Source organism: Baudoinia panamericana (assembly GCF_000338955.1).
Source record: "Baudoinia panamericana UAMH 10762 unplaced genomic scaffold BAUCOscaffold_12, whole genome shotgun sequence".
Lineage (NCBI taxonomy): Eukaryota > Fungi > Ascomycota > Dothideomycetes > Mycosphaerellales > Teratosphaeriaceae > Baudoinia > Baudoinia panamericana.
The window spans coordinates 531,332-557,357 of record NW_006911268.1 but is presented as its reverse complement, the minus strand read 5'-3'; the positions used below and the strand labels follow the sequence as shown (position 1 = coordinate 557,357).

Genomic DNA, 26,026 nt, shown 5'->3' with positions numbered 1-26,026 from the left:
ACGTCGTTCACACAAGGTCTTCACAATGCCATAAATCGATTCCTTCGTGGAGCTTTGATATCTGCTTGACAATGCAGATTGATCAAGCGCTTGGCTCTGTCGTGTAATACGCCTGGCGCTCTGCGCGTTATAGTGACGGTATTGATATGTGAGTAAACAAACGATCAAGGCTTGGAAACACTCTGAAACGGTTCCATTACGATCCTCCTCTCAGCGGCCAGCATCACGTAAGTAGATCTAGCATTATCATCCCAGCTTTCTCGATGGCAACAGGAGCAGATGAGAGCTCAAATACGCTACCTGCGCGCCCCGTCTACATTAAGAACAAGCCTGCATCGCAAACACTGCGGGTAGGCGTGCCGATGGCGAGAACATATAACGTACAGCGAGATCCGCCATGGATTAGCAGCAGACTGCCTGACACGCCTTTTGTGCCTTCGGTCTACAGCGATGACAGCTATCTGCCTGCAGAGACTGACGCGCTCTACTCCTCGCCATTAACTGCTAAATCTTCACATCACCCCTCACATCACGCTCACCCGCAGCAACGCGTCACAGACAATGGCCTGTACGCGAGACAGTCGAGGCTGCCAATCTTCAAACAAGTTCGTTCAATTCTTAACAAAGTCCCTCCGATCGTCACGACCGAAATTGCACGCTGGGATGACTTTTCTGGCGAGCAATCAGAAACCGGCAAACCTGCGGAAGCAACCCCCTCTACTTTTGTTCAACCAAACGAGCACATATACGAGGTTCGCAGACGCTTTTCTGACAAGAAGCCGTCGAGAGTGAGAGACCTCTCACCAGTCTCCATTCTGCACGACGACGAAGTGAGGCCGCCTTCGCCGCTTCGGGTGCGAAAAGGCACACATCCACCGATCCACTCACCCGTCTCGCCTATTTCACCCGTATCGCCGGTAGACACGCGGGCGCCAACGCTAATATCGGGTAATGAGCGTTCGCAGCCTGAACCGCGTCAAGCTACATCAATGGTCAAACTCATTAAGCGCAAGCCCACTCCGTCAATGTCGACTGCATTGTCGGAGAATGTCAAGCCTCAGCGTAGCCCATCCGTGGCTAGCAACTGGACCGAGCCACTTGGCGACAATGAGGAGCAGCAAGCGAAGACGCAGAGTCACTTTAGCTGGACTACGGTCGCGCCATCAGAGGCACCCGGCCGGCACTCCAATGCCACTATCACAACACAGAACACGAAGCACGATAGCGCTGAGCCAAGCTTGCAACAGCCGCTCAGCCGGTTCAGTTGGAGCACGGTGAACACCGGCATGACTTCGCACATACGCCCCGGATCCACGCCGCCAAGCCCACTACCTCCGATCCCAGTGAAGTACGCGATGGTGAAAGAAGTACCAGAGACATACAAGCCGCGCGGACTACCTGTTCAGTCAATCCTCTCGCGCCAGAGACCAATACAGCGCCAGGAGAAGGAAGAGTGGACGCCTTCGCCTCAAAACCGCTCACTTGGTGTTGGCGGCACAACACCTCGCTCCATCTCACCACAATCAGCCACTGCAACATCCGCCCGCTCAGCCATACACCCTGCCTTGCGCAAAGAGTCGCCCTTCGCTCGCTCACCCAACATCGCAAACACGTCCACCAAGCGGCTTCCTCTTCCGCCCGAGCTGGCCCAACCGGCACCCGACCTGTCGCGATTGGACAGCCTTTTGGCACAGGAGAAGGATATCCAGCATCAGCGGAGAAACGTGCAGAGATGTATTGCAGAACTGGAAAAGGTTGAGAAGGCGAGTCCGATGGATGTCACTTTTGCGGCGGTCAGGGATATGAAGAAGAAACTTGAAGAGCATCGGAGGCGGTTGGAGGAGGTAATGTTGGAAGAGAGGGAGGTCGGCATCTTGATCAGTAGGGCGAGGAGGAAGGAGGGTGAGGAGGAGGGGTTGTGGGTGCGGAGGGTTACGAGTTGAGAGCGTAATATATTGATGCACTTGGACCATCTTTGGTGGCGATGCGGTGAGTATGCTGGACGCTGGAAACGAGAACGTTCATTATGCACTATTCTTCTGAAGAAGGTTATGATATCTGGCACCTGCGCAGACTTACCATCATGAGTTCGAGGCTCTTTCGCCCTGAAATGTCTTGCAAAGGGAGCCAAGAGAACTAGGCAGATTCTTGCAAACACTATCGAACATGATGACGGTCGTCGAAACGGTCTATACTTCATGTCGTAGCTCGTTGCGCTCTTGGGAGCGGACCAGCGCCAAGGACGCTAGCGTCACCCAGGAAGTTCGGCACAAGTCCATCAGGTACAGCAGCCGGCCTGGTTTCTCTAGCTCGGCGTCTCCGACCGCTGGAGCGCTCGCCTCGTCTCCCTAGATTCGCATCGCCGAAAGCGCTCATCACCACATTAGCCGCATTCTGCACGAAATTATCATTCATGAAATGACCGGCTGCATTTCCCAGGCCCCATGTCTCAATGTTCGCTCGGCGCTGATCTGCTGAGCCGTCTTCTGGATCAAAGAGCGTCGCAAGCTGCATTCGTCGTGCCAGGTCAGCGTCCAGGCGTTCTTGGCGCCTGCGCTGTCGGAGTTCATCCTGATAGGTACGCACTCCAGCTTGCTGAGGCTGACCATCGAGCGCTTGTGCTTGCGCTGGCACTTGAGGTGGCTGCGCGGCTTCGTAGACCCTACGGTATATGATCTGGATGGGCTCCGGTACCCGCATGTCAAGGAGTTGATCAGGATTCGGCATGTTCGTGTAATTGAACCAAGGGCAGTCACAACTCTTCCACTTCGCTCCACAAATCATACAGAACTCCGCCTTGCAGCGGCACGTCATGTGGTTGCAGCCCTCTTTCAACTCGACCATTGCTGAGCAGTCATGGCACCTCTGCCACCCTCTCTCTTTCGCCTGTTCGACTAGCTTCGCGATCTCCGGATCCTGTGGACAATCCTTCGAGCGGTGCATTTTGTTGTTACAGTGCGTGCAGACCTTCGTTCTACACCGCGGACATTGTGCGAACTTTCTGCCGTGCGAGTCTCGATGAATATGTGATGGCTTGATCCACTCGCCGCACTTCGGAGCAACGCAGTATATGCGGTTTTTGGTGTTGTATTCTTGGTACTTGCGGTTCCAGAGCACTTTGAACTTCAGGTCGAACAGCTTGTCCACATGCTTCAGTGGTATGTGGTTATCTGTGCAGCATCGAGGTGGCATATGGGCAGGGTCCTTCACGGACATTTCGAATACTCGCTTTAGACATTCGTGGCACATCCGATGCCCACAGGCCAGTTTCGCGGACTTTTTGTGGGGCACATCATCTGAGCCGCAGGTCAGACACTCTACGACACGAGGCGTAGAAGCGACAGATGGCGAAGACCGTTGGCCCAAGATCGACCCCAGAAGCGTCGTGTCTCGCTTGGAGTCTTTGGGCGCATTCGCTGCTTTGCGTACGTCTAGCGACTCTGGTATGGCTGCTAGCTTTGACGATTTTGTCTTGCTACGTCCTGGGGAAAGTCGGCTGTGTGAGCTTGACGAATGCGACCGCATTAATCGACGTTCGGCAACAACCGAGACACTATCATCGGGCGTCACCTCGGCGTCCAGATCCAGAAGCAGGTTATGTTGACGTCTTGTTGAGGCGCGGCTAGATGACTCTCGTCTTAATGAGTCGTCACGGTTCTCATCAGAACCATCTCCCTCTGCATTAGCCTCATCAGGTCCACAAATAGGTGGCCCACGGTTGTAGACATAGTCCTCTGAAGCGGGACTGTCGACAACGGAGCGTCTCTTGACGTTACTGGCGTCTCCCCCGCTGGCAGTACGATGGGCACCACTTCTGCGCCGCTCAGCTCTACGCCGCTCGGCTCTGGGCCGCTCGATCCTGACTACTGCAGGCTTCGGGAGGGTCAGCGGCAAATCTCGGTCTGCTTTCGGCCTGATGATCTTCTGTCGCTCGGAAGCTGGTCGTGCAAAATATGTAGCTCTCCTTCGTCGCAACTCCTCCACATCAGGCTTCTTGACGGCATCGACGTCCTCCACAACGGACATTCTGTGACGTTGTGACCTGGAGCCTTTGCTCCGAGATGACCGCACAGACAAGCTCGAATGCTTCCGCCGGTTGTCCATGCCAACGGCCGTCATTCTATAAGAGCCGGACGGCTATGTCACGCAAGGCAGGAGAAGAGTGAGCTTCCATCTTCCTGGTGGCGGGATAGTAGCACTAGCATTAGTAGCGTAAACGGCTGCGGAGACGGGCCGCTGCACGCATAGAACCAACGGTCCCGGAGATACCACCTCGGTTTAGAGAGAAAATGTTTGAAGAGCCCACAAGTCTTGCAAACATTGCGGTTAGGCGCGCACATCTGGGACGAGGCAAATCTGGAGCAAGGTTTTCTTCATCTGTTTCTGGCATATCTGGATTGAGGTGTGAGTCGTTGCGCTGCGAAGTAATAGGCGCACCAATGAGACGTCCTTCGCCGTTATAGTCGAGTGTAATTGCGCTCACTCACCTCGTGTGAACCTACATCATGGCTCTACAGCCGGGCGACGTCCGGCCTGATCCAACGTCTGATCTTCACTGGTCCGACTACCGGGGAGCAATCCATGAGATCTTTTCAGCCAATGCGAAAGCCCATCCTGGACGCACTTGTATTGTTGAGACGGCTTCATCGACGACACCAGAGCGAGTGTTCAACTATGCGCAGATCAACGAAGCATCTAACATTCTGGCCCACCATCTCGTCGACCATGGTATCGAGCGAGGTGAGGTTGTTATGGTTTACGCACACCGCGGCGTTGATCTTGTGGTTGCCGTAATGGGCGTCCTCAAAGCAGGAGCTATCTTCAGTGTGATCGATCCCGCTTACCCTGCAGATAGGCAGATCATCTATCTCGACGTTGCGAAGCCGAGAGCGCTAGTAGTGATTGAGAAGGCAACCACAGACGCTGGTCCTCTCTCGTCTAGCGTACGAGACTACATCGACAGGAAGCTGCAGCTCCGCACAACGGTGCCAGCACTTAAGCTTCGTAATGATGGCTCTTTGCAGGGAGGGTTGGGGGCAGGGTCGAATGATTTGCTGTCCGAATCTGTTGCGAAGAAGGCTGATATGCCAGGCGTGGTTGTGGGACCAGACAGCACGCCAACGCTCTCTTTCACTTCAGGCTCTGAAGGCAGACCAAAAGGCGTCAAAGGCCGTCACTTCTCATTAGCGTACTACTTCCCATGGATGGCCAAACGTTTCGGCCTGTCGGAGAAGGATCGCTTTTCCATGCTCAGCGGTATCGCTCACGACCCGATCCAACGCGACATCTTCACTCCCCTATTCTTGGGTGCCAGCCTCATAGTACCGTCGGCGGAGAACATCACCTTTGACAAGCTCGCCAAATGGGCGAGTGACAACGGTATTACAGTGACTCACCTCACGCCGGCCATGGGTCAGATTCTGCTAGGTTCCATGGAGCCAAAAGTGACGAGCCTCCACGGCGCATTCTTCGTCGGCGACGTGCTATTGAAGCGTGATTGTCGAAGACTTCAGCAGCTTGCGCCAAACTGTCGGATTAAGAATATGTACGGTACGACTGAAACGCAACGAGCAGTATCTTTCTACGAGATACCGTCCCTGCAGGAAGATCCGACCTTCTTGGACAAGATGGGAGATGTTATTCCCGCAGGTACGGGTATGCTTGACGTCCAACTTCTTGTGGTAGATCGTGAGAAGAAGGAAAGACAGTGTGAAGTCAAGGAAATCGGAGAGATATATGTTCGAGCCGGTGGGCTTGCTGAGCACTACTTGGGTGATGAGGAGAAATCGCGACAGAAGTTCGTGCCGAATTGGTTCGTCGACCCACAACGATGGATCGAGGAGGACAAAGAGCGGGCTGCCGCCGCCACCAAGCCTCAGCCGTGGCGTCAGTACTACTTCGGTCCCCGAGATCGAATGTACCGTTCTGGCGATCTCGGTCGGTATATGGAAGATGGCAACGTTGAGTGTGTTGGTCGAGCAGATGATCAAGTGAAAATACGTGGCTTCCGCATTGAGCTCGGCGAGATAGATACTCATCTCAGTCAACACCCGCTCATTCGTGAGAACGTGACGTTGGTCAAGCGAGATCACAACGAGGAGCAGATTCTTGTATCGTACTACGTCCCGGAAATGCAGCGATGGCGCGAGTGGTATGCTGAGCACGAGAAACGTATGTCGAACGATCACATGACGAATGGCATCAATGGTACGCTGGACGTACCGAAAAGTATAAGACGGAGAGTGTCAGCGAAGGAAGAGATGGATGTTCCTCAACGGATGCGCATCTTCGAAATGCTGACAATCGACGTGCGGGACCGGCTAAAGCAGAAGTTGCCAGTGTACGCTGTTCCGACGCTCTTCATCCCCATGCTTCGGCTACCACTCACGCCCAATGGCAAGGTTGACCGGCGTGCATTACCGTTTCCTGGTGCTGCAGAGCTATTGGGCGCCATGCCCAAGGCAACCGACGTCGGCGAAAGAACGGAGACGGAAAAGGAACTCGCCAAGATCTGGGCACAGTTTCTTCCAGCGACCGCAGACTCCATGTCTCGAGACGCGTCGTTCTTCGACATGGGCGGCAACAGCATCATGACCGTACAGATCATCCCAAGAATCAATAAGCGGTGGGAGGGCGTCAACGTCCAGCCCAACGTCATGGTGGCCGGCCAGCCTACGCTCAAGTCTGTCGGACGTTATATCGACCGGTCTCTCAACCCAGTTGGCCTGCGTCTCGACGCTACAGCCGGCGAGGAAGAGGAGCAGCAAGCGGAGTTGTATTCGAACGATCTTGCTAAGCAGATTGAGCAGCTTCCGGCATCGATTCCGACCATCTCCTCGGAGTACCCGAGAGTCGCTACCGGAATGAACGTGCTGCTGACGGGTGCTACGGGCTTTCTGGGCGCTTACATACTTCACGACTTGATGATGCGGTCGCCGCCTAACCATGTCTACGCTCATGTCCGAGCACCGTCGCAACAGGAAGCCCAGGAACGTCTTCGGCTCACGTGTACTGCATACGGCTTATGGCAGGATTGGTGGTTGACAGAGGGCGTGCTCGAAGTTGTGCAAGGCGATCTCGAGAAGCCTCACCTAGGCATTAATGAAGAGATGTATGCAAAGATCGCTGAAGACTGCGATCTCATTATTCACAATGGCGCTCGAGTGCATTGGCTGCTACCCTATCAGTCGCTCAAGGCGGCCAATGTTCAGCCCACCATTGAGTGCATCAAGCTGTGTGCGACTGAGAAGCCGAAGAGGCTCGCGTTTGTCAGCTCGACAAGCGCTCTGGACTCCGAGTATTACCTCGAGCAGACTAGGGAAGGCAATAGAGTCTTGGAGTCCGATAATCTGGAGGGCAGTCGTCAAGGCCTTGCTACAGGCTACGGACAGACAAAGTGGGTCTCGGAGAAGGTGATCAATGAAGCCTGCAAGCGCGGTCTTAGCGGCGTCATCGTACGTTCTGGGTACATTCTTGGTGATCCGACAACAGGCATCAGCAATACGGACGACTTCCTCATTCGGATGCTGAAGGGCTGCATTCAGATCGGCTCAAGACCTGATGTCGAGAACACGATCAACATGGTTCCCGTCACGCACGTGGCTCGTTTGATCAGTGCCACTGCTTTTTATGGCACCAAGGGGTCTGTGTCTCACGTCGAAGCGCACCCGCGTCTGACTTTCAACGGATTCCTGGAGACGCTAGAAAAATATGGGTACAGCAGCCCAATAGAGAACTACCAGTCCTGGAGACAGAAGGTTGTCGACTACGTCCAGAGCACCGCCAAGTCGCAAAAGGAAGAGCTCGCTCTTCTTGGATTGTACCACATGGTCACTGGAGATCTGCCAGAGGCCACTATTGCGCCTAACCTTGGTGATCGGAGGGCACAACAGGTGCTAAACGACGATACTCAGCATACCGGTGTTACAACACCGACAGGCGTAACCCAGGCAGCTGTAGGTGCCTATCTAGCTTTTCTGGTGGCGCGAGGCTTCATGCGTGCACCGTCATCGAGCGCTATACCGCTACCAGAGATCCATCTTACGACTTCCCAGAGCGATGCGCTCAACAAAGTCGGCGGGAGAGGCGGCACGACAGCTTAAGAAGGTGTAACATCTTGCAACGTCTGACATCTGCATTTACCCACCACATCAGACACTTCACTTATCCCACATTGAGGCGGTAAGCAAAATAGGCCAACGGCATAATAGCTTAAAGATCCCATGATTGAGTTGGGACATCGTCAGAGTGAAGTTGTTATCCACGTTAGATTGTACATGATCATAATCTACATGCTGTAGAGAGGCTTGTGTAACCCCACTCGTGCAACGCTACTGCTCCTGATAGATGTCGAATGCGCTCTTATATTCGAAGAAGCTAGCCTTGTAGTAGCGTGGCAAAGCCGGGTCCGAGAAGTTGACGTATTGCATCCCGAACCGTATCGAGAAGCCGGAGGCCCACTGTAGGTAGCACAATTAGCAAGCATGCTTGAGACAAGGACTCCACAGAGCGGAACAACGCACCTCGAAATTGTCCACAAAGCTCCACGCCAAGCAACCGATGAGATTGACACCCTCGGACAGCGCGATAAGCATCGCACGCGTGTAGTCGTGATAATAGCTCATCCGCAAGGGGTCGTACAGGATGTCCTGTAACAAGGTCTTGTCTGCCTCGAAAGGCTCAGCAAAACCGAACTCACTGACGACAATCGGCCTGCCGCCCGCCCACGTGTCCGCGATGTAGTTCAAGAACTGTGGAACCCAGTCTGTCGCCTTGTGCAGCCAAGAAGCTCCAGGGTCAGCAGCAGGACCAATGAGCCAGCCTCCATCCGCCGCGCTGTAGGTGTACGATGTATTTGCGCAAGTGGGGTACAGCGGGTTGCTGCTGTTCGCGAGACATGCGTCGATGCCACCATCTGGTGCAAAGTAGAATTGCGAGGTGTACGCGTCGTGAGCGTATATGTCAGCCGAGCCGTTGATCGATTGCATCTCCTGTTGTGTAAGAGGGCGGAGGAAGGAGGCAGTGTAGTTCTTGACGCTTGCTGGGTAGTCGCCAGTCAGGTAGACAGGATCGCTGAACCAACCCTCGTTGAAGTCCCAGGCTCGTTGCACGGCTTGGGCATCCTCGGTGGAGTTGGTGAGTGGGATCTTGTAGCCTCCGTTGTTCTTGTAGGCGATTATTGAGTTCGGCATCATGGATTTGCCGAGATGGTATGCCTGACTGTGCGCAAGGAGGACTGATTGGCCGCAGTAGAACTGCTGGTGCTCGGCTGGTATAGTGAAGTTTTTGAAGTAGTGGGCGGGAAGTGGGTACTGTTGGCAGAAGACGATAGCTGTAAGATTGTTAGACAACTAGCACAGTGTTGCAAACTGGTCATTAGTCTTACGCTCGTTCACCGTGAACCAGTACGTCACACGGTCGCCGAAAGCCGCAAAAGCAACGCTAGCGTACGCTACAAAGTCGTTGACAATGTCCTCGCTCAACCAGCCGCCGTATGTGTCCTGCAGGACCAACGGAGTGTCCCTGCGCAGTGTCAGACGCAGCTTGCGCGTGAGTAGGAAGAACCGATCCGACTTACCAGTGATACAAGGTCACCAGTGGGATGATGTCGTACTCCAGACAAGTGTTAATTACGTCGTTGTAATGATCGATCGCGACTTGATTGACAGGTCCTCGGCCAAACGGCATGATTCGCGACCATGACAAGCTGAATGAGTACGCTTTGACTCCAAGCGCAGCAATCCTAGCGAGGTCTTCTTTGTACAGATAATAGTTGTTATCAACGACATCAGCAGTGTAATTGTTAACTTCATAGTTAGTCACACGGTGCCCGAGCACATCCCAAACACTCGGTCCGCGACCGTCGTCTCTAACGGCTCCTTCGATCTGGAAAGCGGCGCTCGCGACCCCCCATAAGAAGCTCCTGCTGAATGACCACGACTCATTCTTCAACTCCATAGGATACTGCTGCCCTGTGGGGAACGGTGAGTAGTAGAGAGGGGGCGGTGGGATGAGGGAGCTTGCAGGGACAGGCGTGGCGGATACCGTGGTCGTCGTTGCTGCCGAGGTTACCGAGCCTACGAGTAGATCCCACATATCTTCCACGTTCAGTACGAAAGGAGTCGCAAATGCTGTCGGGTTCTCAATGACCGAGCCGGAGTCATTGAGAGTTGTGGTTGGTGGGATGGACTGATTGAAGGTCTGTCGAGGCTCGAGCGCTTGAGCAGCCGCTGCTCCTGCAAGCAGAAAGAGGTAGGGTCGAGACATGGTACGGAGAGAAAGTAGTGATCAACCTGGAGGAAATGGAGGAAGACAAGGAGAGGTATGGCGAAGAGATGGAGAAGTTACACATATCGTACCGTTCCTTTATAGATGCCGGTAGCTCCGCTGGCTATGGCGGGGTGTTCTACCCCGAAGGCGACCTCGTTGCGACCAGCAACCATGGTTGCGTGAAGGAGGAGGTCGAGCATGGATGCGGGGTTTGTTTACTGGACTTTGGCGGCGGACGGTGGCGTTGCGTCCCGCTCCGCGTGCATAAGTCTAGAGCTCGAACGCTGCAATGCTCGATGTTGAGCTTGAAGGGAGTTATATATGAGGCTCATGGCCTCTTCGCCGCTCGATGAAGGCGTAAGCGAACTGCATCTTGGTGGCCATTGATTGATGTAGCTCACTTACCGTTAGGTCTTCGCTCAATTGCGGCAACAGGTCGACCCTAAGGCGATAGAACAACGCGAGAAGGAGATTAACGAGCGCATCCATGCCCAGTATGAGAAGTCGCAACAGCGGCAGGCAGAGCTTGTACGTATATACCATATCTCCGTCCAGAACAATGGTCTGACAATGTATTTTCAGATCGGCATCAATGCCACCAAACCAATAACAATCTCCTCCGTTCGCGTCCTACACGCAACACACACCCGCCATGGCTTTCTGGAACGCATCTTTCACCCTATCCTCTCGCACAACCGGCAGTCAGCATACACCCTCCAAGAAGCGTTACAAGAAGTCGGCAGCGCAGTAGACAAGCTCAATCGGCTCGATATCTTCCAGCAACCCATCTCGACTTACATTGACAAGCCAGACCAAACGGAGCCCTCTAGCACGCCTACCGACCATGCTGTCTTCATCAGCGCCAAAGAACGCGGTCGATACACGATCAAAACTGGCACGGAAGCCGGCACCGCAGAGGGAAGTGCATACATCAACGCGCAGCTACGGAACATTTTCGGCGGCGCAGAGAGTCTGAATGCGAATGCAAGTCTGGGCACGAGGACGCGCAGTGCATACAGCGCCAATTTTGCGACCCCTATTCTTTCTAATCCTGACCTGAAATGGGAGCTTGGTGGCTTGGTAAGTAGCACGCTCAAGCCGTGGGCCTCGCACGAAGAAGTGCTGAAGGGTGGAAACACGCGCATCACTTGGCACCCTAGCCGAACTAGCAGGCATGAGCTCATGTACTCGGGTCTATGGAGGCAGGTTACTGGCTTGGCGGAGAAGGCGAGTGCAACGGTGAGGGCAGACGCCGGTGACAGCTTCAAATCAAGCCTGGCGCATATATGGACCTTGGACACTCGAGATGTGCCAATGATGCCGAGCCGAGGTTTCCTACTCAAGACCAACACGGAAGTGGCAGGTTTAGGGCCTTTGAGAGGAGACGTAGCGTTCGGCAAGTTTCAGCTCGAGTCGCAGGCCGCGATACCGATTCCGATACCGGGTATTCAAGGCGACAGTGGCGTTTCGTTCACGGCAGGTCTTCGAGGCGGACTGCTGTACCCTCTGACACCGGGTGGTCAGCAACAACCAACCAACAGTCGGATTAACGATCGCTTCCAGCTCGGCGGACCGACTGATGTTCGCGGTTTCCGGCTTGGCGGTCTCGGACCACACGACGGTCAAGATGCGGTCGGCGGTGATGTCTTCGCTGCTGGCGGCGCATCTTTACTGTTACCTCTGCCGCGTGTCGGCAAAGACACACCGCTGAGATTGCAGGCTTTTGTCAATGTGGGCCGCCTGCTTGCACTCAAGGGTGCGGGATCCCAGGACAGATCTTCGCAGAGTGAAGGCTCGCAACAACCACAAGGTGACTTAATGGCGACAATGCAGGAATTCACGAAGGAGCTTCCAAGCGCCGCCGCGGGTGTGGGGCTAGTGTACGCACACCCTGCTGCACGCTTCGAGCTGAACTTTAGCCTGCCGCTTGTTGTAAGGAAAGGTGAAGAAGGTAGGAAGGGCTTGAGCTTCGGGGTGGGCTTAGAGTTCTTGTAGCATTACTTTTACAACGGCAGGAGCTTATGCTACGCCTCAACCTCCGACCCTCATACAGACTGCCGAAGCTAATCTACTGTGCGTAACCGCAGTCCATTATTAATTTGAATGAGCATGTTGTATCGTAGGAAATCTCGCGAGGCTCACCCGGAGCTCGTTACACTGCGTGATCATCGTCGCCTCAATAGGGCGCGTTCGTGACGGCGTGAATGTAGGTCGGCGTACACGTCGAATCAGTGCCCATCCAAAAGATCTGTTGCCGTGAAGATTAGCACCTTAACGCTTTCAGACCGAGGAATGGTTGACTGAGATCGAATCTCACCACAGGCTCTCCAAGCGGCCCTTCGCAGATTGTCCAACCCAATTCCTCGCCACCAACCGTGAGCAGGTACCCATTCTTCAGCGCCAAATTACCCGTTGGCTCCGCAGTTGGATCGAACTGCAGCTCTTCACCTTCCGTCAATGGTCCGGTGCTGTTATAGATATACGTGCCGACTCCCTCGATGCCTGGAGCGCTGCTGTGCAAGTCTCCGTCCGTCAGATTAAAGCGTGGTAGGCTTCCGTATCCGGGTGCTATGGTACGCAAGAGATATGTTCGCTGGTTCTCTGGATCAAACAGACTTGTCGCTGAGACGTTGGCGAGGCTGCTGGAGTTTGCTGCGCTTGGACATTGGGTTGTGGTGACGAGGAGGAAGTTGGAGAGTGGTGTGGTTTGTCGCGGGTAAGGGGATGCTGATGTGAAGGAGAAGGCGAGAGCGAAGGTCGCTGTGAAGAGGTTGAGAGCGTGCATCTTTGCGGTGGTTTGAGAGAAGAAAACGAGGGAAAGTAGTTGATGGTGAGACGTCAGCAAAGAGTAAAGAATAAGATGCTGGACAAGGAAAGGCACACCGAAATACAAACCTTTTACGATCACCAGGATGTCCACTGTTGGGTAAAGAGCGGACGCATTATTGACCACTCGTTCGTGTTGTGCGCGTTGATCCTTGCCTGTTCCTTATGGAGGAGCGGGCCTTGTGATCTTCAGGCCCCCTTTTCATCTAAACTCTTATGTTTCTCTTATAGTAGTTGGAACTTCTGACTGGCTTAGAAAGAATACACAAAGGACATTGCCGTGCTTCTGTGTTATGTTCGTATTATGCCCATCGATTGCGGCAAAAGCGCCACCCGCAGTACTGCCGCAGTAAGACGACGCCATCAGAAACGGTAACTATCGGCACGGTGGAGTATGGGCTAAGTGAGCTAGATATATACATTCATGTAGATCTTGGAATCTTCAAGCAAGCCTTTTGGCACTTTCGACATGAAGAAAGATCAATATTCTCTCCGTGAGCTATCGCCTACAAAAACATGGGCAGCGCGCACGACTAAAGCACACATTTCCGTGGGCTGAGAGAACACGCAGAGCGGCTGGTAACTCTTGGTCATGTAAGCTTGCATTAACGCGGTGGGGACCACTGCAAAGGCTGCAGGTAGCATTGCATGCTATCGGTGCTCTGCCGAATATGCCATGGTAGGATCTTGGCGACAATGTGCCAAACTCCGCGACGGAGAAACGCAGTCTCGGGTGTATTTGTTGTTTGCAACTGCCTTCACCGCAGAGTGCTGCTGAATGCCGAAGGCTGGGCGTACTGCGCCGCCCAGCAGACGCCGACGACCTTATGAGATCGGCTTACCGTCACTTTCCCACGCGGCGAAGCGGTCACCGCTGGTGGACAGGTCTCGTGAAAGCATATGGCCTGAGGATGGACGGGAGTTCGACATCCTTGAGTATGCCGATAGACTCACCGATGACAATAAGACCTCAGTCTACGAGGTGAAAGTCTCACGGACGGTGAGAGCGCCGCCGGTAACGAGTTACTCTGGGAGATCGGTCGCTGTCCCTCCGAAGTACATCCATCAGGCGCTGGCATCCATTGACGAGATTAGATTGCCGAACATCTGGCCGGATACTGGCATTGAGACTTCCGTGGTCTGCTTTATCACACATCACAAGCTGCAGGATGCGCCATCATACCAAGCAGTATCTTACACATGGGGTGACACTACCCTTACGAAGGATATAGTCTGCGACAACAAGCGACTGCAGGTTACCGAGAACTGTGAACTGGCGCTGAGAGCGCTGAGGTCTACACAAGACACTGTTTGCGTCTGGATCGATGCCATCTGCATCAACCAGAAGGATGATAGGGAAAGGAGTGAGCAAGTTACGAGGATGGGCGACATCTATCACGCAGCGAACCAAGTCATCATCCATCTACCACCCGCAGATGATTGTTCTACTTTCACAATAGATACCATCCATTCGTACGAGCACCTGGACCGCGGCTCGACAGCTTCAGTGCTACAGTCATATCATAGCGACTTCGACCGGTCTGTCGCGCACTGGCAGAGCCTCTTCAGCCGACGATGGTTCAGTAGAATGTGGGTCTTGCAAGAGATCATCCTGGCGCGTGAACTTACCATCGTTATCGGTACTACGCACGTCCCTTGGTCCATCTTCTCACACTTTTTGAACTTCGAAAGTGTGACGTGGGATGCACGTCTGCGGTTCCGGTACGCTGCGGAGAGGAATGGACTTGACACGCCTTCTTGGCAGGGTGTGAAGTTTGCGTTGCGACTTGCGAGGCGGCCGCTCATTCTTGAGCTCCAAGCCAGGTATAGCTCCGAGTTGTTGGGGCCTTCAAGTGTGTCAAGTGATCCCCTTGGAATGTCGACGTCGCAAAGACCGAGCTTACAGCGTTTTCAGTATAAAAGGTTGCTGGACCTGCTCGTCTCCACTCGCATGTTCCAATGCCAAGACCAACGGGACAGGCTCTACGCAGTGCTGTCACTCTTTCGTCCGCCAACGCCTCCACTGTTACAGCCAAACTACACCAAACCCATCGAAGAAGTGTATGCTGACCTCTCGCTTTGCCTGCTGGAACGTGGCGTCACTGCCGTACTTTCTTTGGCCGGTCTGTGTTACAGTCAACCAAGCTGGTCCATCGATTGGCACGCCATACCAGGCGATACTGTCCTGCGAACGCTGGACGTCCACAACAACCCAGATCTACAATGGCGGGCCGGTCTGGTACCCGGAGCACCTCAGCTCACTCCGGAGCGTAACGGTGTAGCGCTCTCCCTTCGCGGTTTGATCGTTGGCTCCATATCGCAGACGCTTCCGCGCTCGCGCGTCAGAGGCGGTCATAGTGCCTTCCCACATGCGCCTGAATCACACAGGTTGCGGCAGCGGTCAACAATATTACCGGGAAAGGAAAGCCAAAAGCGCTATCACGACTTTTTGAACAATCTGCAAAAGTCATCCGGCACGGCGACGGAGAACAATGACATCGCTTCGCCTGCCGTGATTGGATACGCCAGCCAGATGGTAATCGTGACTTCGGCTGGACATGCAGGTTTGGCTCCGTCCGGGACGAAGCCAGACGATATTGTGTGCGTTTTGCTCGGCTTCAAGGTACCGTTCGTACTTAGCCCTTTGACAAATGGCCGGTGGCACCTTGTTGGCGAGTGCTTAGTCGACGGCATAATGCGTGGTGAAGCGTTGGCCTCGCTGAATTGGCAGAGCGTCAGCTCAGGGAGCCTTGAACCGCCACTGCAGCAATTTATGATTATATGACGACCGATTCACTCGGTGATACCGTATGCGTATGACATATAGTTATGATTGCCCGCTATAGTGTCGCTTGAACAAGTGTCACACGGAGCCTTTTGACTCCAGCAAGCGTGTCAAAAGTATTCGGACTCGACTACTTTCCATGGATGGCCCATGCCGTCTTCTTGCGCACTCCCTTTGAGCGCGGACTCCGAGGTGAGCAAGAGCACCGGCAAGGGATAGATGCCAACCTTGCAGGTTCGCACCCACGAACCCTGCAGCGCCGACTTCTCCCACTGCCACCGCTCGATGTGAGTAGTTTCACCTGTCTTAACCATGCCTTGAACGATATGACCCACCCGTATCAACATCCCACGCGGTCTGGAACCTTGCACGTGTGCCGCGGTGTCTTCCAGCGTCAGAACGATGCAGCAGCGCCTCGCAGGTTCGTCGTTTGATGGAACGGCAATGGGTTCCTCGTCCTTCCATATCTCTTCGTAGTCGGTCTCCTTACCAGTGGCTGGGTTGATCATACGGCCTTTCTCTAGCGTTCGGTCACCAGGCAGTGGCGACATGTCTCCATGATCAAGGATACCTTCGGCGGCTTTTCCGTGATGTCGTGAGTCAATCCAGTGATACCAGGTTGTGTGAGTGTTGTCGGTATCCGGAGAAGCCTGTGTCGACGTAGCAGTGCCTGCAAATGCCCAATCGATTTCTGGATCTTGCCCGCGGGTCCCTTCATCGGTCTTCCGGAGTCGAACGTCCACGAAGCGTTGTTCTCCAGACGTAAGTACGACAGTATTCGTATCTTCGTAGGCTTCATCAGGCAGCCAACGGATAGATTCTCGGAGAGAGATATTTGGTGGCATTGGTGGTTGCTAGTTTCGCCTAAAGGTTGCAAGATCCGGATAAACACTTCACGCACAAGCAAGCCGGATGCGCGGCGAGTCTCCTGTGATATTTCTGTATCTACAATTACTCCATTCAGATATCAGATAGTCTGTATCAACGCTATCGAACTCTAAGATGACTTATACCAGGACCAGCAGGAAGTTGTGGGGTCGCTCACTGTCGCAGTTACAATGGTCAGGAAGTTGCGAGTCATGTAGGATAACGGCCCGAAAGTGGCAGGCACGATAAGGAGCTTGTGGAGGGTGCCCGCGGCCATGATGAGATGAAAGTGTTCAGCAAAGCCTTAGGACTTGCGCAGGCCCTGAAATAAGCTACAAAGAATACCGAATAAGGCTAATGACTACACTAATCACAGTCACTTATCTTCGGTAGACAGCCAGTCTAATTGATCATCATGCTCAGTCGCTTCCTATGCAGCTCCTCTCCATTTAACGCGGTCTGTATAGTTTCCGGCATAGGTGGCACAGGCGGGACGTCAATACCGAACGGATCCGTCGCCTCCTCCGCCGCCGGAGTAGGCGGGACAGGGCTGAGATGATGGCCTTGATACCCTACTTCGTTTGCCGGCATTGACATCGGGCAGCCTGCGCTGACGCTGTTGCGGACGTAGTTCGGCGTACGGTAGACCGGGCTGCTGCTGATCGATGAGACAGAGTTGTTTCGGTGGAATGCTGCAAAGTTGGGCGAGTTTGAGGTGATACTGCCGTTGTGAGTGTCTGGTGGTGTGATTCCTGTGCTGGAGAAGGCGGTGGAAAGGCGGCGGAACATGGCACCGCTGGCGCTTGCGATGCTGTTCGACCGTGACGACTTTTCGGACGGTCTGCCAGGATCACTGGGATCCATCAGAGAGAAGATACCCTTCAAGCCGGTGATGGCGCAGACAACGGAGCCTTTTACAATATCCCAGCTTTCCTCGAGGCGAATGAAGTCGTTTAACTCCTTGTCCTCAAGGCTCTGCAGCTGCTGGAGCACAGTCTCTATTGCATCCGCAATGACGGAGACGCCTGCTATCCAAACGTTCGCAGCAGCTCCCTGGACGTGCGGCGGCTGAGCGTTAATGAGTCCAATGGCAGAAGTCGTTATTTTGTCAATGGCCATGTCTGCCATACTCCGTTGCATGGTAAAGTCGACATGGAGCTTTGACTTGCTGATGTTGGTTTCGCCATCGCGCGTCATGTCTTTCCATCGGTCATACACGTTCTTGAAGGCGTCTTGGTGGACGTAGGCCAGACCAACATTCAGATTGTCCATCGCCGCTATCAAGACGTCGGCTTCGTCGCCACCAATGAGTGCTGCGAGTACCGCGGGGTGATTAGTCCCATCCGACAGAGCCTTCGCTTGCAGAATCTTGAAGAAAGTGAAGACGCCGCTCCGGCTGGCTGTGTGGAGGTTGTGTCTCACGAGTGCTACTCGCTGACTCCAATGGAGCTGCAGCTTCAAGCCGCCCGTACTTCCGATGCTGGACATGGTGGCGTGAAAATTGCCGCGCGTGCTTTGCTGGTCAGTAGGTTTATTGACGCCTAAGTACCGGTCATAAACCAAGCAGTATGTATAAAAGCTAAATACAAGGTACAGCGAGGTGAATGTGGCAAGGAGCGCAATAGGTAGAGAGTGGTTACGGAAGTACACGACCTACTGTTCCATTGTCATGCTTCCAGCATAATGCCGCTTCTGGCTGGTAGCCTACAAAGTACCTGAGTCAAGGTACCTGTTCAATGACAACTCGCTGTTCACTCATGCGTCGCGTGCACCGGGGTGCCAAGATTTGATTTCTTTGTTCGTATCGGCAACATTGTTCAGATACTGCTTGCGGAAGATAGAAGTCCCATAGTGGTTGTGACGTAGGTGAACAAAGAAGCTCCTAAGCATCACAGTCGGCTGTGAGAGTGGGATCGAGGCATGCACGCGTGAGTGACCACCGGAGCCTCCTGGAGTTCTTAGCACACATATTCGTCCTACGTATAGCTCTACGATTGGTGGCAGTACTGAGTTTACAGCCTCGCGACATCTCGAGTACAACCTCCATGCGTGCATACCTGCTAGAGCATGGGCGTTGGGGCAACAGATGCGGTAGCGAGCTGTGTGTGTATGTAAGTAAAAGGAAATGCTCAAGGAAAGCAGATTGTACCTGGAGTGTGCAGGGTCTACACATGAGAGCGGCTCTTAAACCTCAGGCAGCCAAGGCAGCGTCGATGCACTTCATACATTCGGACAGCTTGCGTTATTGGCCTTCAATAGCCATTTCGATCCTCTGGAGGTCCATTATAGGACCGGTGAGGCAGTGCTCCGCACACCACAGTGTCCTGACTTTCATTCTGCGCCTTTGAGCAAGGACAAGCAGCGATAGCGAGCACACAATAACTTTATCGGCGCCATGGCCTCCTACGGCTACCAACCCAATCCGCCTCAACAATCAACCTATGCCGCACAGAATAATCTCAACTTCTACCAATCATCATACGCACAACCGCCCGTCAGCGGCCACACCACACCATTCCAAGCAGCATATGGCGGCGGCGCACAAAGCAGCGCTTATCCACAGCAAGGCGGTTATGGAGCCCCAAGCTCAGCCAACTATGGCTTTGGAGCATTCCCTGGTCAGCCAGGTGCAAGTGGACAGATGGGAACCGGGCAGGGTGGGCTGAGGACGGGCTTGCTGGCAGCGTTTGGTACGGAAGGCTACGAAGGCGAGCCGCCGTTACTGGAGGAGCTCGGGGTGAACTTCGGGCATATCCAAATGAAGGTACGCGCAGTGCTCGCCAGTAGTCATGGAGGTTATGATGCTAACATGCTAGTAGACTCTAACAGTTCTCAACCCGTTGGCACGAATAGATCAGCACATCATGGACGATTCCGATTTGGCAGGCCCCTTCCTCTTTTGCGCCCTTTTCGGTACTTTCCTTCTACTTTCCGGCAAGCTGTGGTTTGGATACGTCTGTGGTCTCGCGGCCTTAGGAGCCTTCAGCCTTAACTTCGTCTTCAGCATGATGTCTCCGCCACTGACGCAGGACGAGATGGCGGCAGCGCAGAACCACCAAGGCGGTCATTACGGGTCAAGCCAACTTAGCTCAACACTAACGCTGGGACGGTCAAGCTCTGTACTGGGATACTGTCTCCTGCCGCTGGTGTTCGCGAGCTTGCTGGGCGTGGTGCTACCGCTGGACAGTATATTGGGTTACTGCTTGGTCAGCCTGGCGATTGCGTGGTGCACTTACTCGAGCTCAGCGATGTTCTGTGTCGTCGGGAGAATGACGAACATGCGAGGCCTAGTGGCGTATCCACTCGCACTGTTTTACGTGGGCTTTGGCATTATGGCGATCTTTAGCAGTAGAGGGACTGGGAGGATGGACGCAATGAAAGCAGGCGCATGAACTTCACTGGACTCACTCAAGCGTGGTGTATCCTACCTACGAGACCAGTCATGGCACACACAGGTCAAGCCGTGCACCAGGTTGCTCCGCCTCTTGCAAATCTCACCGCCGCGTCTACAACACTATGTCTGCATCACTGAGTCCGCGGCACCAAGTAGCATCACCGAGTCCACATCGACGGGTCCACATCTTTGAACCCGCATCACCGCGTCCGCATCCCCAAGTAAGCACGACCAAGTCTGCACAAAGAAACTTGCATCAGCCATGGCAACCCTCGGAAAGCTCTCCGTCGCTGTTTAGCAACCCCGGTGAACGACCGGTCGAGCGCTAACGGCTCCGCAGCTTCATGCCGTGTCCGCATAGGTGGGCGGTCTTGTTGCTGCAGCGATACGCGTCCGCCACGTCCTCCTCAGTCTTGGTGATTTTCTCATCTTCTTTGATGACCTCATGCTGACGTTTTCCTGCGGCGTGCTTGATCTCTGCCCTCTACCTTTGGAATGCGCTTTGCTTTGCATCGATTTCTTCAGCTGTACGACCAGATGGTGGAACGCCTCTAGAAGTTCATCGTCGTCCCAGTCGGTTTCCCTCGCACGCAAGCAGAGGACAATCACCCTGTTGAGCGCAGCCCGAACGTGGCCAGAGCGGCTTAGTCCAAGCGCTTGGTCCATTATCAACATTTGAGCCATCCGGCGACTGGAGGTACTCCCCAGCTATGGGTCCGGCATCAACCTTGCGGGTAAAGTTGAACAGCGGCAACCAGGAGTGGACGTGGCACCACTTGCCCCCAGTCACCCGGGACCGGATGTGTTCTTTCGATCAGGCCTTTGTACCCCACGGCAAAAGCGACCCGAGCCATTCACAAGCCGACTCAACTTCGTGAGCGCTCATGCTGATGACGAAGCGAGCAACTTGGAAGAAGATGGGTAGTGCTTCCATGCGGATCCATTTGGAAGCCCGAAGCAGACTTGGCTCCTTGAACGATATGAAGGAAGCGTTGTACAGTTTCGGAACGCCGTTGAGCTGCTGTGACCGACAACGGTGGCAGCATCCTCGAAGTCCTTGTGAAGAGCGCTATTGAAAACCTGACGGCCGGGACCTGGACCTTGAACAAGCGTGCTCAGCCTGTCCTTCGTGTACCATTTACTGGTGCCTAACGAGCACCGGGATAAGCCGCAGATGTCTGGGGCCAGGACAAGCTCGTAGATCTGGTTGCGCACTTGTGGGGGAGCTTGCGGAGCACGTCCTGGGCCTCCTTTCGAGCAATCTCTCGCCTGGCGGTGCTACTCGTTTTGTCAGTCTACGCACATGTACAGAGCACTAACGGACAGCTCTGCGTGTTTTGGCTTCTTGCGCCTCGCAGCTATGCTTTCAGGTGCCAGCTGTCGTGGCTCCTGCACACCCCGGACACGCTTGCGCTTCCTGGTCAGTGGCGCCATGATGTCGACTGCCGCTGGTCATTGCGCAAGGTGCAGTGTGTTCAGTGGGCGCGTCAAGAATCCGACTCTCGGAACCGAGGGCGGCTTTCTGCAAGTGAGCCTTCCCGCGGCCATGAGAACGGAGCAGGGGCAACGTCACGGCTGCAGCTGCTGCCTAGTTCGTTCACCGGCAACGTCCATGAGTGCTCAGCTAAGCATAGCTCAGCATGAATGACAAGGGGACATATAGCGTGCGTCATAACACACTGTTTTTGGAAGGATACGATCGCATCACTACGTTCTACATCTGCAGCTAGTAATTCCACGTCATAGCAAGACGTGGCCGGCTTCGACGCTGTCAGAATGTTGACCACCTGAGGTTGTCGGTATTTAGGCCCAAACTACAGTGGCCAGCACTCTTACCGGCTTCTAGACCACTCTCGGCCCACGCCGACTACGCAGAAGGCTCACTCTGTCCTCTATGCTGCCGGTTCATCTCTCTGCCTCTCTGCAAGCATCTGACTTGCCCGCCGCGTCTGCATTGTTGCCAGTCGTGGATAAATGTTGCGAATAGGCCGGAAAGTTTGGCTGACATCATCGTCTGCCTCTTGAACGACCTGCTTAGCCCAGCTTAGGATGTCTTGCTCACGTTGGCCGACAACATCCTCCATCCTTCGCTTCTTCTTCTAGGGAAACACACGTTTTCGATTCTCCAGGATAGTGCCAGCAAGCCACTCCTCGAACCTGATGTCCAGCATATCATGGCTCCAGCCTTCCGCGCGAGCCAGCAACCCAGCCGGATAATCTCGTTGACTGCTTGTTCCAAGTGCCGTGGACCGTGTGCTACTAGATGTCTGCTGTAGTATGTCTGATCTTCGTTATTGCATGTCCAGTACCCGTGCGATGACTCCGGAAGCTGCGGCACATACTTGTCCACTTCAAGCCAACTGAAGTCGAAGTCGCAGAACAGGTTCGCCAGTGGCAGCCATGAGTGTATGTCGGTCCAGCTTGTTTTTTGCAGGTGGAAATCAGGCTGGCTGTACGTCCCCTCCGCGTTAGGACGTGCAACCAAGCGGTACCACATGCAAGCGACCTCGAACTTATCGGTAGACATGAAGATTCTGAAGCGATTGTTCTGGAAGAAAAATCGACATGGATTCTTGACGGGTCCAATTCGTGACACGCAACAAGCCAGGCTCTTTGTATAACGTGTAGAGTCCGTCCCAATAAATATAAGGGGACTGGTACTTGGAGCTTCTGGAGTTGCACACTGCCACGGAATACGTTGCTGGAACGAAATTGTTGTTCTGGAAGACCCTCCCAATTTCCGACATTATAGCAGAGTCCTGGGTTTCGACGAGCTCCTTGGCCAAGGCCGCTTTCGTCACCCATGTTGCTTCTGTGGGATGTTGTGCGTAGAGATCCGGTTTAATGACCAGTTCGTAGATTCGATTGCGGATCTCGCCTGGCAGCCTGCGAAACAGGTCCTTAGTTGGTGCTGGCTCGTCATGCGTAGCACTGCTCGCTCAGTCAGCCGCACTGATGCCGAAAGGGAGGTGGAATCAACTACCTCAGCTTCTTGCGTTTCCGGCCACCGCCTTGCTTGGTCACTAGTGGCTGCTCATGATCGACGTCAAGCTTGCGTTTCTTCTTCAGCGACGGCATTTCGTTGACGGGCGTCATGAACTTGAAGGAGGTGTGAGACAATTGCGGTGGTGCGAGCTTGTCTGTCGGCAAGAAGAGGTACGTCTCGCTCAGGAGTGTTAAGAGCTGCCTAAAGTGAGCTTGTGACTCGCATATCACGCGCCATCGATGTCACGAGGCCAGCTCCTGCCTAGTTCGGAGGTGCAGCAAGGCATCAGTCAGAAGATACAATCTGACCAAGACACGGAGCGAAGTACGGAGAAGTCAGCAATGAATATCGGCACTGCAATTTACCTGAGCTCTATCCATCTATCACACTCCGGCAAACGCTCACTACGCACCCAATGTCTTCATCTCCCCTTCCGCCAACTTACCGCCCTCCACCATCCTCTTGACCTCCTCGACAAACACAGCCTTAATCTCCGCATTACCCGTCTTCCCTTGCAATGTCGCCGTCAGCGCCGCAATCTCCTCATTATCCAACTTCAAGATCAACGCATCCACATCGTTAAGCGCGCCATCAATTTGTTGCGGACTTGCCTCGCCATCAGCAAAGTAATTCCCATCCTTCACCGCACCACGAATGACGCGCTTGTTCTTCTTCGCCGCATTCTTCGCGGCCTCCTTAGCCTTCTTGCCTTCCTCCTTGGCCGCCTTCTCATTGGCCTCCTTCTCCTTCGCCGCCCGCTCCTCTTCTTCCTTCTTCCGCTGCGCCTCTTCCTTCGCCGCCTTCTCCGCTGCCTCCCTCTCAAATTTCTTCGCATTCTTCTGCTTCGAAGACTCCTGCCTGAACTTCTTGATCCGCTCGTCCTGCGCCATCACATCATCGATCAACTTCCTCAACCGCGCCGTATCCTCCACCTTGCGCTTCTTGCGGGCATTGTTGTTCTTCTTCTCCATATGCCGAATCTGATCACGGGAGGCAGAGTCATCAGGCACGTCTTCGTCGAGGTACTCAAACGTCCGCCACGAATCGAAGTTATACCAGAAGTTGTAGAAGCCTTCCACTTCTTCGCGAGTGGACTTCTCAGTACCAAGTTGAGGCACGGGTTGCTTCTTGCTGAACCTTGATTCGGCCTCGATGACGGCACCCCAGAGCTTGTAGAAGTTACTGGCTTTCTTCTGCACATCTTTCTTGTTCGGCGGCTCGACCTCGGCAGCCTCGTCTACACTGTCGAACTGCCTGCGCTTCACAGGGTCCATCAGTATCTCCGTCGCCCGCTGAATGCATTTGAAGAACTGATCGCCCTCCTCCTTTCCGCTCGCGGCCTTCTTGTCCGGATGATGCCGTAGCACCTTCTTCCTGTGCGCCTTCTTGATTTGATCCTCGGTCGCTCTCCACCTATACTTGCTCAGACCCATGATAGCGTAGTGGTCTTGCGTCTTCCAGTCCTTGGCTTCCCGCTGCAGCAGCATGGGGTCCTCAGGCTCGGAGATCTCGCCCGGGTCTTCATCTTCGGTCTTCTTGGCGGTGACTGCGGCTTGGATACGCTCGTCCTCGCTGAAGGTGCGGTGGTGGCGCTTGCGGCGGGCATGAGCGAGGAAGTGTGGGCCGAGGGGTTCGATGGTGCGGTTGGTTGGGGCAGAGAGGGAGGAAATGGGCTTGAAATCTTTTTCCGCTGACCAGTCCGAAGGGAGAGGCGGGAGAGATGCAGTTAGCTGAATGGTGGCCATGCTGGCGATGGTGATGGTCAAGACAGTGGGAAGAGAGAAGATGCACTGGCTCGAGATTAATTTCTTGGATTGAGGCCCGTGCATCTCAATGCGGAAAGTGTGCGAGTCAGGCGAGTATCAATCATCCTCCTTTCTTTCGGGCATCGAGTATCAGTCCGTGAGAAGCAACGATGAGTGCCATACCATCCCTCAAGCATTTGGCTTCCAAGACCCTCACGCCTATCGAGACGGCACGAAACCGAGAGGCGGCGCTTGCGACGTATAGACATCTGCTGCGCGCAACGGGCATCGCATTTCGAGGTATACACCCACTTCACCCTCCTACCACAAGGGTAATTGGTGCTTACGCTGTATTTAGATGATGAGAGGACGCTCAAAGCATCCCGTCAACTCGCGCGTGAATCATTCGACAATAGCCGCAAGTGGGAGTCGGGCGGCGGGCAAGCGGCGCAAGCGATCGAGCACGCGCAAGGAGTCGCTAAGATACTGTTAGAGAACGTGGTGCAAGGGCGACAAACAGGCCCAGATCAGTACAAGTTGGGCATCCACGACAAGACGCAACGGGCCGACAATCAGACCGCCACGCAGCTCAAGGGGACGAAGAAAAGCTTCAAGGAGATCAAGAACGCCCAGTTCTAGCGACATCCACTCAAGATGGCCCTCCTCTCGCGCAATGAATCGAAGTGCGGTGGCAATTAAAGCGCGGCAGTCTGACACTGAGCGTTGAGTATGGGCCAGGTTCACGGCAGTCAATGATTTTGGAATATGCACGCAGGTGCCATTTCCGGCCTTGCATGGCCAGCAGTCGGCGGCCTTCACTACTCCTTCACAGTGCCTATACTTCAGAACGTCGACTTCCGCTTGGCAAATAAGATGCTATACTGCATATACTTCTCACCGCAGCCGAACACCATTTGCCGCCAGCCACCATGAGCTTGTCACGTTACTCAATTCACCCGTGCGACCCCTGGTGGCGACCCCATTACCATGGCAGCGGCGGACTCATGTACGGTGGAGGGCCATACGACCGTCAACCACCCTTTCTGCGCGTGTACGGCCGTGCCAGGATGATTGAAGGCCGCAGCTACGCACATCGGTACTCGCCGAGTAAGCTACCATCCTTCCCTTCTGCAAATCAGATCACACGCTGATTA

The 26,026-nt window shown here is 54.2% G+C and overlaps 13 protein-coding genes across 13 annotated transcripts; 6 read left to right on the top strand and 7 right to left on the bottom strand.

The window, feature by feature from the left end:
- Positions 1 to 52: 52 nt before the first annotated feature.
- Positions 53 to 2,437, top strand: BAUCODRAFT_37728 (uncharacterized protein). Its single transcript, XM_007681624.1, has one exon. It carries the CDS (start codon positions 264 to 266, stop codon positions 1,941 to 1,943), a length of 1,680 nt encoding a protein of 559 aa, XP_007679814.1. The 5' UTR covers positions 53 to 263; the 3' UTR covers positions 1,944 to 2,437.
- Positions 2,438 to 2,754: 317 nt separating this feature from the next.
- Positions 2,755 to 3,327, bottom strand: BAUCODRAFT_41633 (uncharacterized protein; the record flags this gene model as incomplete). Its single annotated transcript, XM_007681695.1, has 1 exon — positions 2,755 to 3,327. A coding segment is annotated over one exon (573 nt), but the record flags the coding sequence as incomplete, so codon positions are not given.
- A 951-nt stretch (positions 3,328 to 4,278) lies between these two features.
- Positions 4,279 to 8,391, top strand: BAUCODRAFT_263156 (uncharacterized protein). The gene has a single exon (XM_007681940.1). The coding sequence runs from the start codon at positions 4,506 to 4,508 to the stop codon at positions 8,100 to 8,102; it is 3,597 nt and encodes a 1,198-aa protein (XP_007680130.1). The 5' UTR covers positions 4,279 to 4,505; the 3' UTR covers positions 8,103 to 8,391.
- BAUCODRAFT_76915 (glycoside hydrolase family 1 protein) lies at positions 8,331 to 10,266 on the bottom strand (the record flags this gene model as incomplete). Its single annotated transcript, XM_007681738.1, has 4 exons — positions 8,331 to 8,459; positions 8,523 to 9,331; positions 9,386 to 9,522; positions 9,578 to 10,266. 4 exons carry the CDS (start codon positions 10,264 to 10,266, stop codon positions 8,331 to 8,333), a joined length of 1,764 nt encoding a protein of 587 aa, XP_007679928.1.
- Positions 10,267 to 10,497: 231 nt separating this feature from the next.
- BAUCODRAFT_96136 (uncharacterized protein) lies at positions 10,498 to 12,674 on the top strand. The gene is made up of 3 exons (XM_007681939.1): positions 10,498 to 10,626; positions 10,681 to 10,797; positions 10,852 to 12,674. Exons 1-3 carry the CDS (start codon positions 10,591 to 10,593, stop codon positions 12,262 to 12,264), a joined length of 1,566 nt encoding a protein of 521 aa, XP_007680129.1. The 5' UTR covers positions 10,498 to 10,590; the 3' UTR covers positions 12,265 to 12,674.
- Positions 12,675 to 14,251: 1,577 nt separating this feature from the next.
- BAUCODRAFT_45477 (uncharacterized protein) lies at positions 14,252 to 14,719 on the top strand (the record flags this gene model as incomplete). Its single annotated transcript, XM_007681701.1, has 1 exon — positions 14,252 to 14,719. A coding segment is annotated over one exon (468 nt), but the record flags the coding sequence as incomplete, so codon positions are not given.
- A 1,170-nt stretch (positions 14,720 to 15,889) lies between these two features.
- Positions 15,890 to 17,036, bottom strand: BAUCODRAFT_263048 (uncharacterized protein). Its single transcript, XM_007681938.1, has one exon. The coding sequence runs from the start codon at positions 16,723 to 16,725 to the stop codon at positions 15,991 to 15,993; it is 735 nt and encodes a 244-aa protein (XP_007680128.1). The 5' UTR covers positions 16,726 to 17,036; the 3' UTR covers positions 15,890 to 15,990.
- Position 17,037: 1 nt separating this feature from the next.
- On the bottom strand, positions 17,038 to 18,523 carry BAUCODRAFT_263047 (uncharacterized protein). The gene is made up of 2 exons (XM_007681937.1): positions 18,405 to 18,523; positions 17,038 to 18,260 (listed from the first exon to the last, which is right to left on the bottom strand). The coding sequence occupies exons 1-2, from the start codon at positions 18,416 to 18,418 to the stop codon at positions 17,150 to 17,152; spliced, it is 1,125 nt and encodes a 374-aa protein (XP_007680127.1). The 5' UTR covers positions 18,419 to 18,523; the 3' UTR covers positions 17,038 to 17,149.
- Positions 18,524 to 19,142: 619 nt separating this feature from the next.
- BAUCODRAFT_27142 (uncharacterized protein) lies at positions 19,143 to 20,139 on the top strand (the record flags this gene model as incomplete). Its single annotated transcript, XM_007681561.1, has 2 exons — positions 19,143 to 19,511; positions 19,567 to 20,139. The coding sequence occupies 2 exons, from the start codon at positions 19,143 to 19,145 to the stop codon at positions 20,137 to 20,139; spliced, it is 942 nt and encodes a 313-aa protein (XP_007679751.1).
- A 172-nt stretch (positions 20,140 to 20,311) lies between these two features.
- BAUCODRAFT_263038 (uncharacterized protein) lies at positions 20,312 to 20,925 on the bottom strand. Its single transcript, XM_007681936.1, has one exon. The coding sequence runs from the start codon at positions 20,823 to 20,825 to the stop codon at positions 20,484 to 20,486; it is 342 nt and encodes a 113-aa protein (XP_007680126.1). The 5' UTR covers positions 20,826 to 20,925; the 3' UTR covers positions 20,312 to 20,483.
- On the bottom strand, positions 20,917 to 21,575 carry BAUCODRAFT_568984 (uncharacterized protein; the record flags this gene model as incomplete). Its single annotated transcript, XM_007681935.1, has 2 exons — positions 20,917 to 21,419; positions 21,462 to 21,575. The coding sequence occupies 2 exons, from the start codon at positions 21,573 to 21,575 to the stop codon at positions 21,024 to 21,026; spliced, it is 510 nt and encodes a 169-aa protein (XP_007680125.1). The 3' UTR covers positions 20,917 to 21,023.
- Positions 21,576 to 23,461: 1,886 nt separating this feature from the next.
- On the bottom strand, positions 23,462 to 24,891 carry BAUCODRAFT_37722 (uncharacterized protein). Its single transcript, XM_007681623.1, has one exon. It carries the CDS (start codon positions 24,870 to 24,872, stop codon positions 23,532 to 23,534), a length of 1,341 nt encoding a protein of 446 aa, XP_007679813.1. The 5' UTR covers positions 24,873 to 24,891; the 3' UTR covers positions 23,462 to 23,531.
- A 113-nt stretch (positions 24,892 to 25,004) lies between these two features.
- Positions 25,005 to 25,977, top strand: BAUCODRAFT_37721 (uncharacterized protein). The gene is made up of 2 exons (XM_007681622.1): positions 25,005 to 25,172; positions 25,231 to 25,977. The coding sequence occupies exons 1-2, from the start codon at positions 25,043 to 25,045 to the stop codon at positions 25,509 to 25,511; spliced, it is 411 nt and encodes a 136-aa protein (XP_007679812.1). The 5' UTR covers positions 25,005 to 25,042; the 3' UTR covers positions 25,512 to 25,977.
- The last annotated feature ends 49 nt before the right edge of the window (positions 25,978 to 26,026 follow it).

What these genes read in the sequence shown, in the direction of transcription:
- BAUCODRAFT_37728 (XM_007681624.1), top strand. Translation starts at nt 264, where the DNA reads ATGGCAACAGGAGCAGATGAGAGCTCAAATACGCTACCTGCGCGCCCC.
- BAUCODRAFT_263156 (XM_007681940.1), top strand. Translation starts at nt 4,506, where the DNA reads ATGGCTCTACAGCCGGGCGACGTCCGGCCTGATCCAACGTCTGATCTT.
- BAUCODRAFT_96136 (XM_007681939.1), top strand. Translation starts at nt 10,591, where the DNA reads ATGAGGCTCATGGCCTCTTCGCCGCTCGATGAAGGC. An exon ending in CTTCGCCGCTCGATGAAGGC is followed by an intron (nt 10,627 to 10,680) that starts GTAAGCGAACTG and finishes ACTTACCGTTAG; the next exon opens with GTCTTCGCTCAATTGCGGCA. An exon ending in AACAGCGGCAGGCAGAGCTT is followed by an intron (nt 10,798 to 10,851) that starts GTACGTATATAC and finishes ATGTATTTTCAG; the next exon opens with ATCGGCATCAATGCCACCAA.
- BAUCODRAFT_263048 (XM_007681938.1), bottom strand. Translation starts at nt 16,725, where the DNA reads ATGCCACCAAATATCTCTCTCCGAGAATCTATCCGTTGGCTGCCTGAT.
- BAUCODRAFT_263038 (XM_007681936.1), bottom strand. Translation starts at nt 20,825, where the DNA reads ATGGCTCAAATGTTGATAATGGACCAAGCGCTTGGACTAAGCCGCTCT.
- BAUCODRAFT_37722 (XM_007681623.1), bottom strand. Translation starts at nt 24,872, where the DNA reads ATGGCCACCATTCAGCTAACTGCATCTCTCCCGCCTCTCCCTTCGGAC.
- BAUCODRAFT_37721 (XM_007681622.1), top strand. Translation starts at nt 25,043, where the DNA reads ATGAGTGCCATACCATCCCTCAAGCATTTGGCTTCCAAGACCCTCACG. An exon ending in AACGGGCATCGCATTTCGAG is followed by an intron (nt 25,173 to 25,230) that starts GTATACACCCAC and finishes CGCTGTATTTAG; the next exon opens with ATGATGAGAGGACGCTCAAA.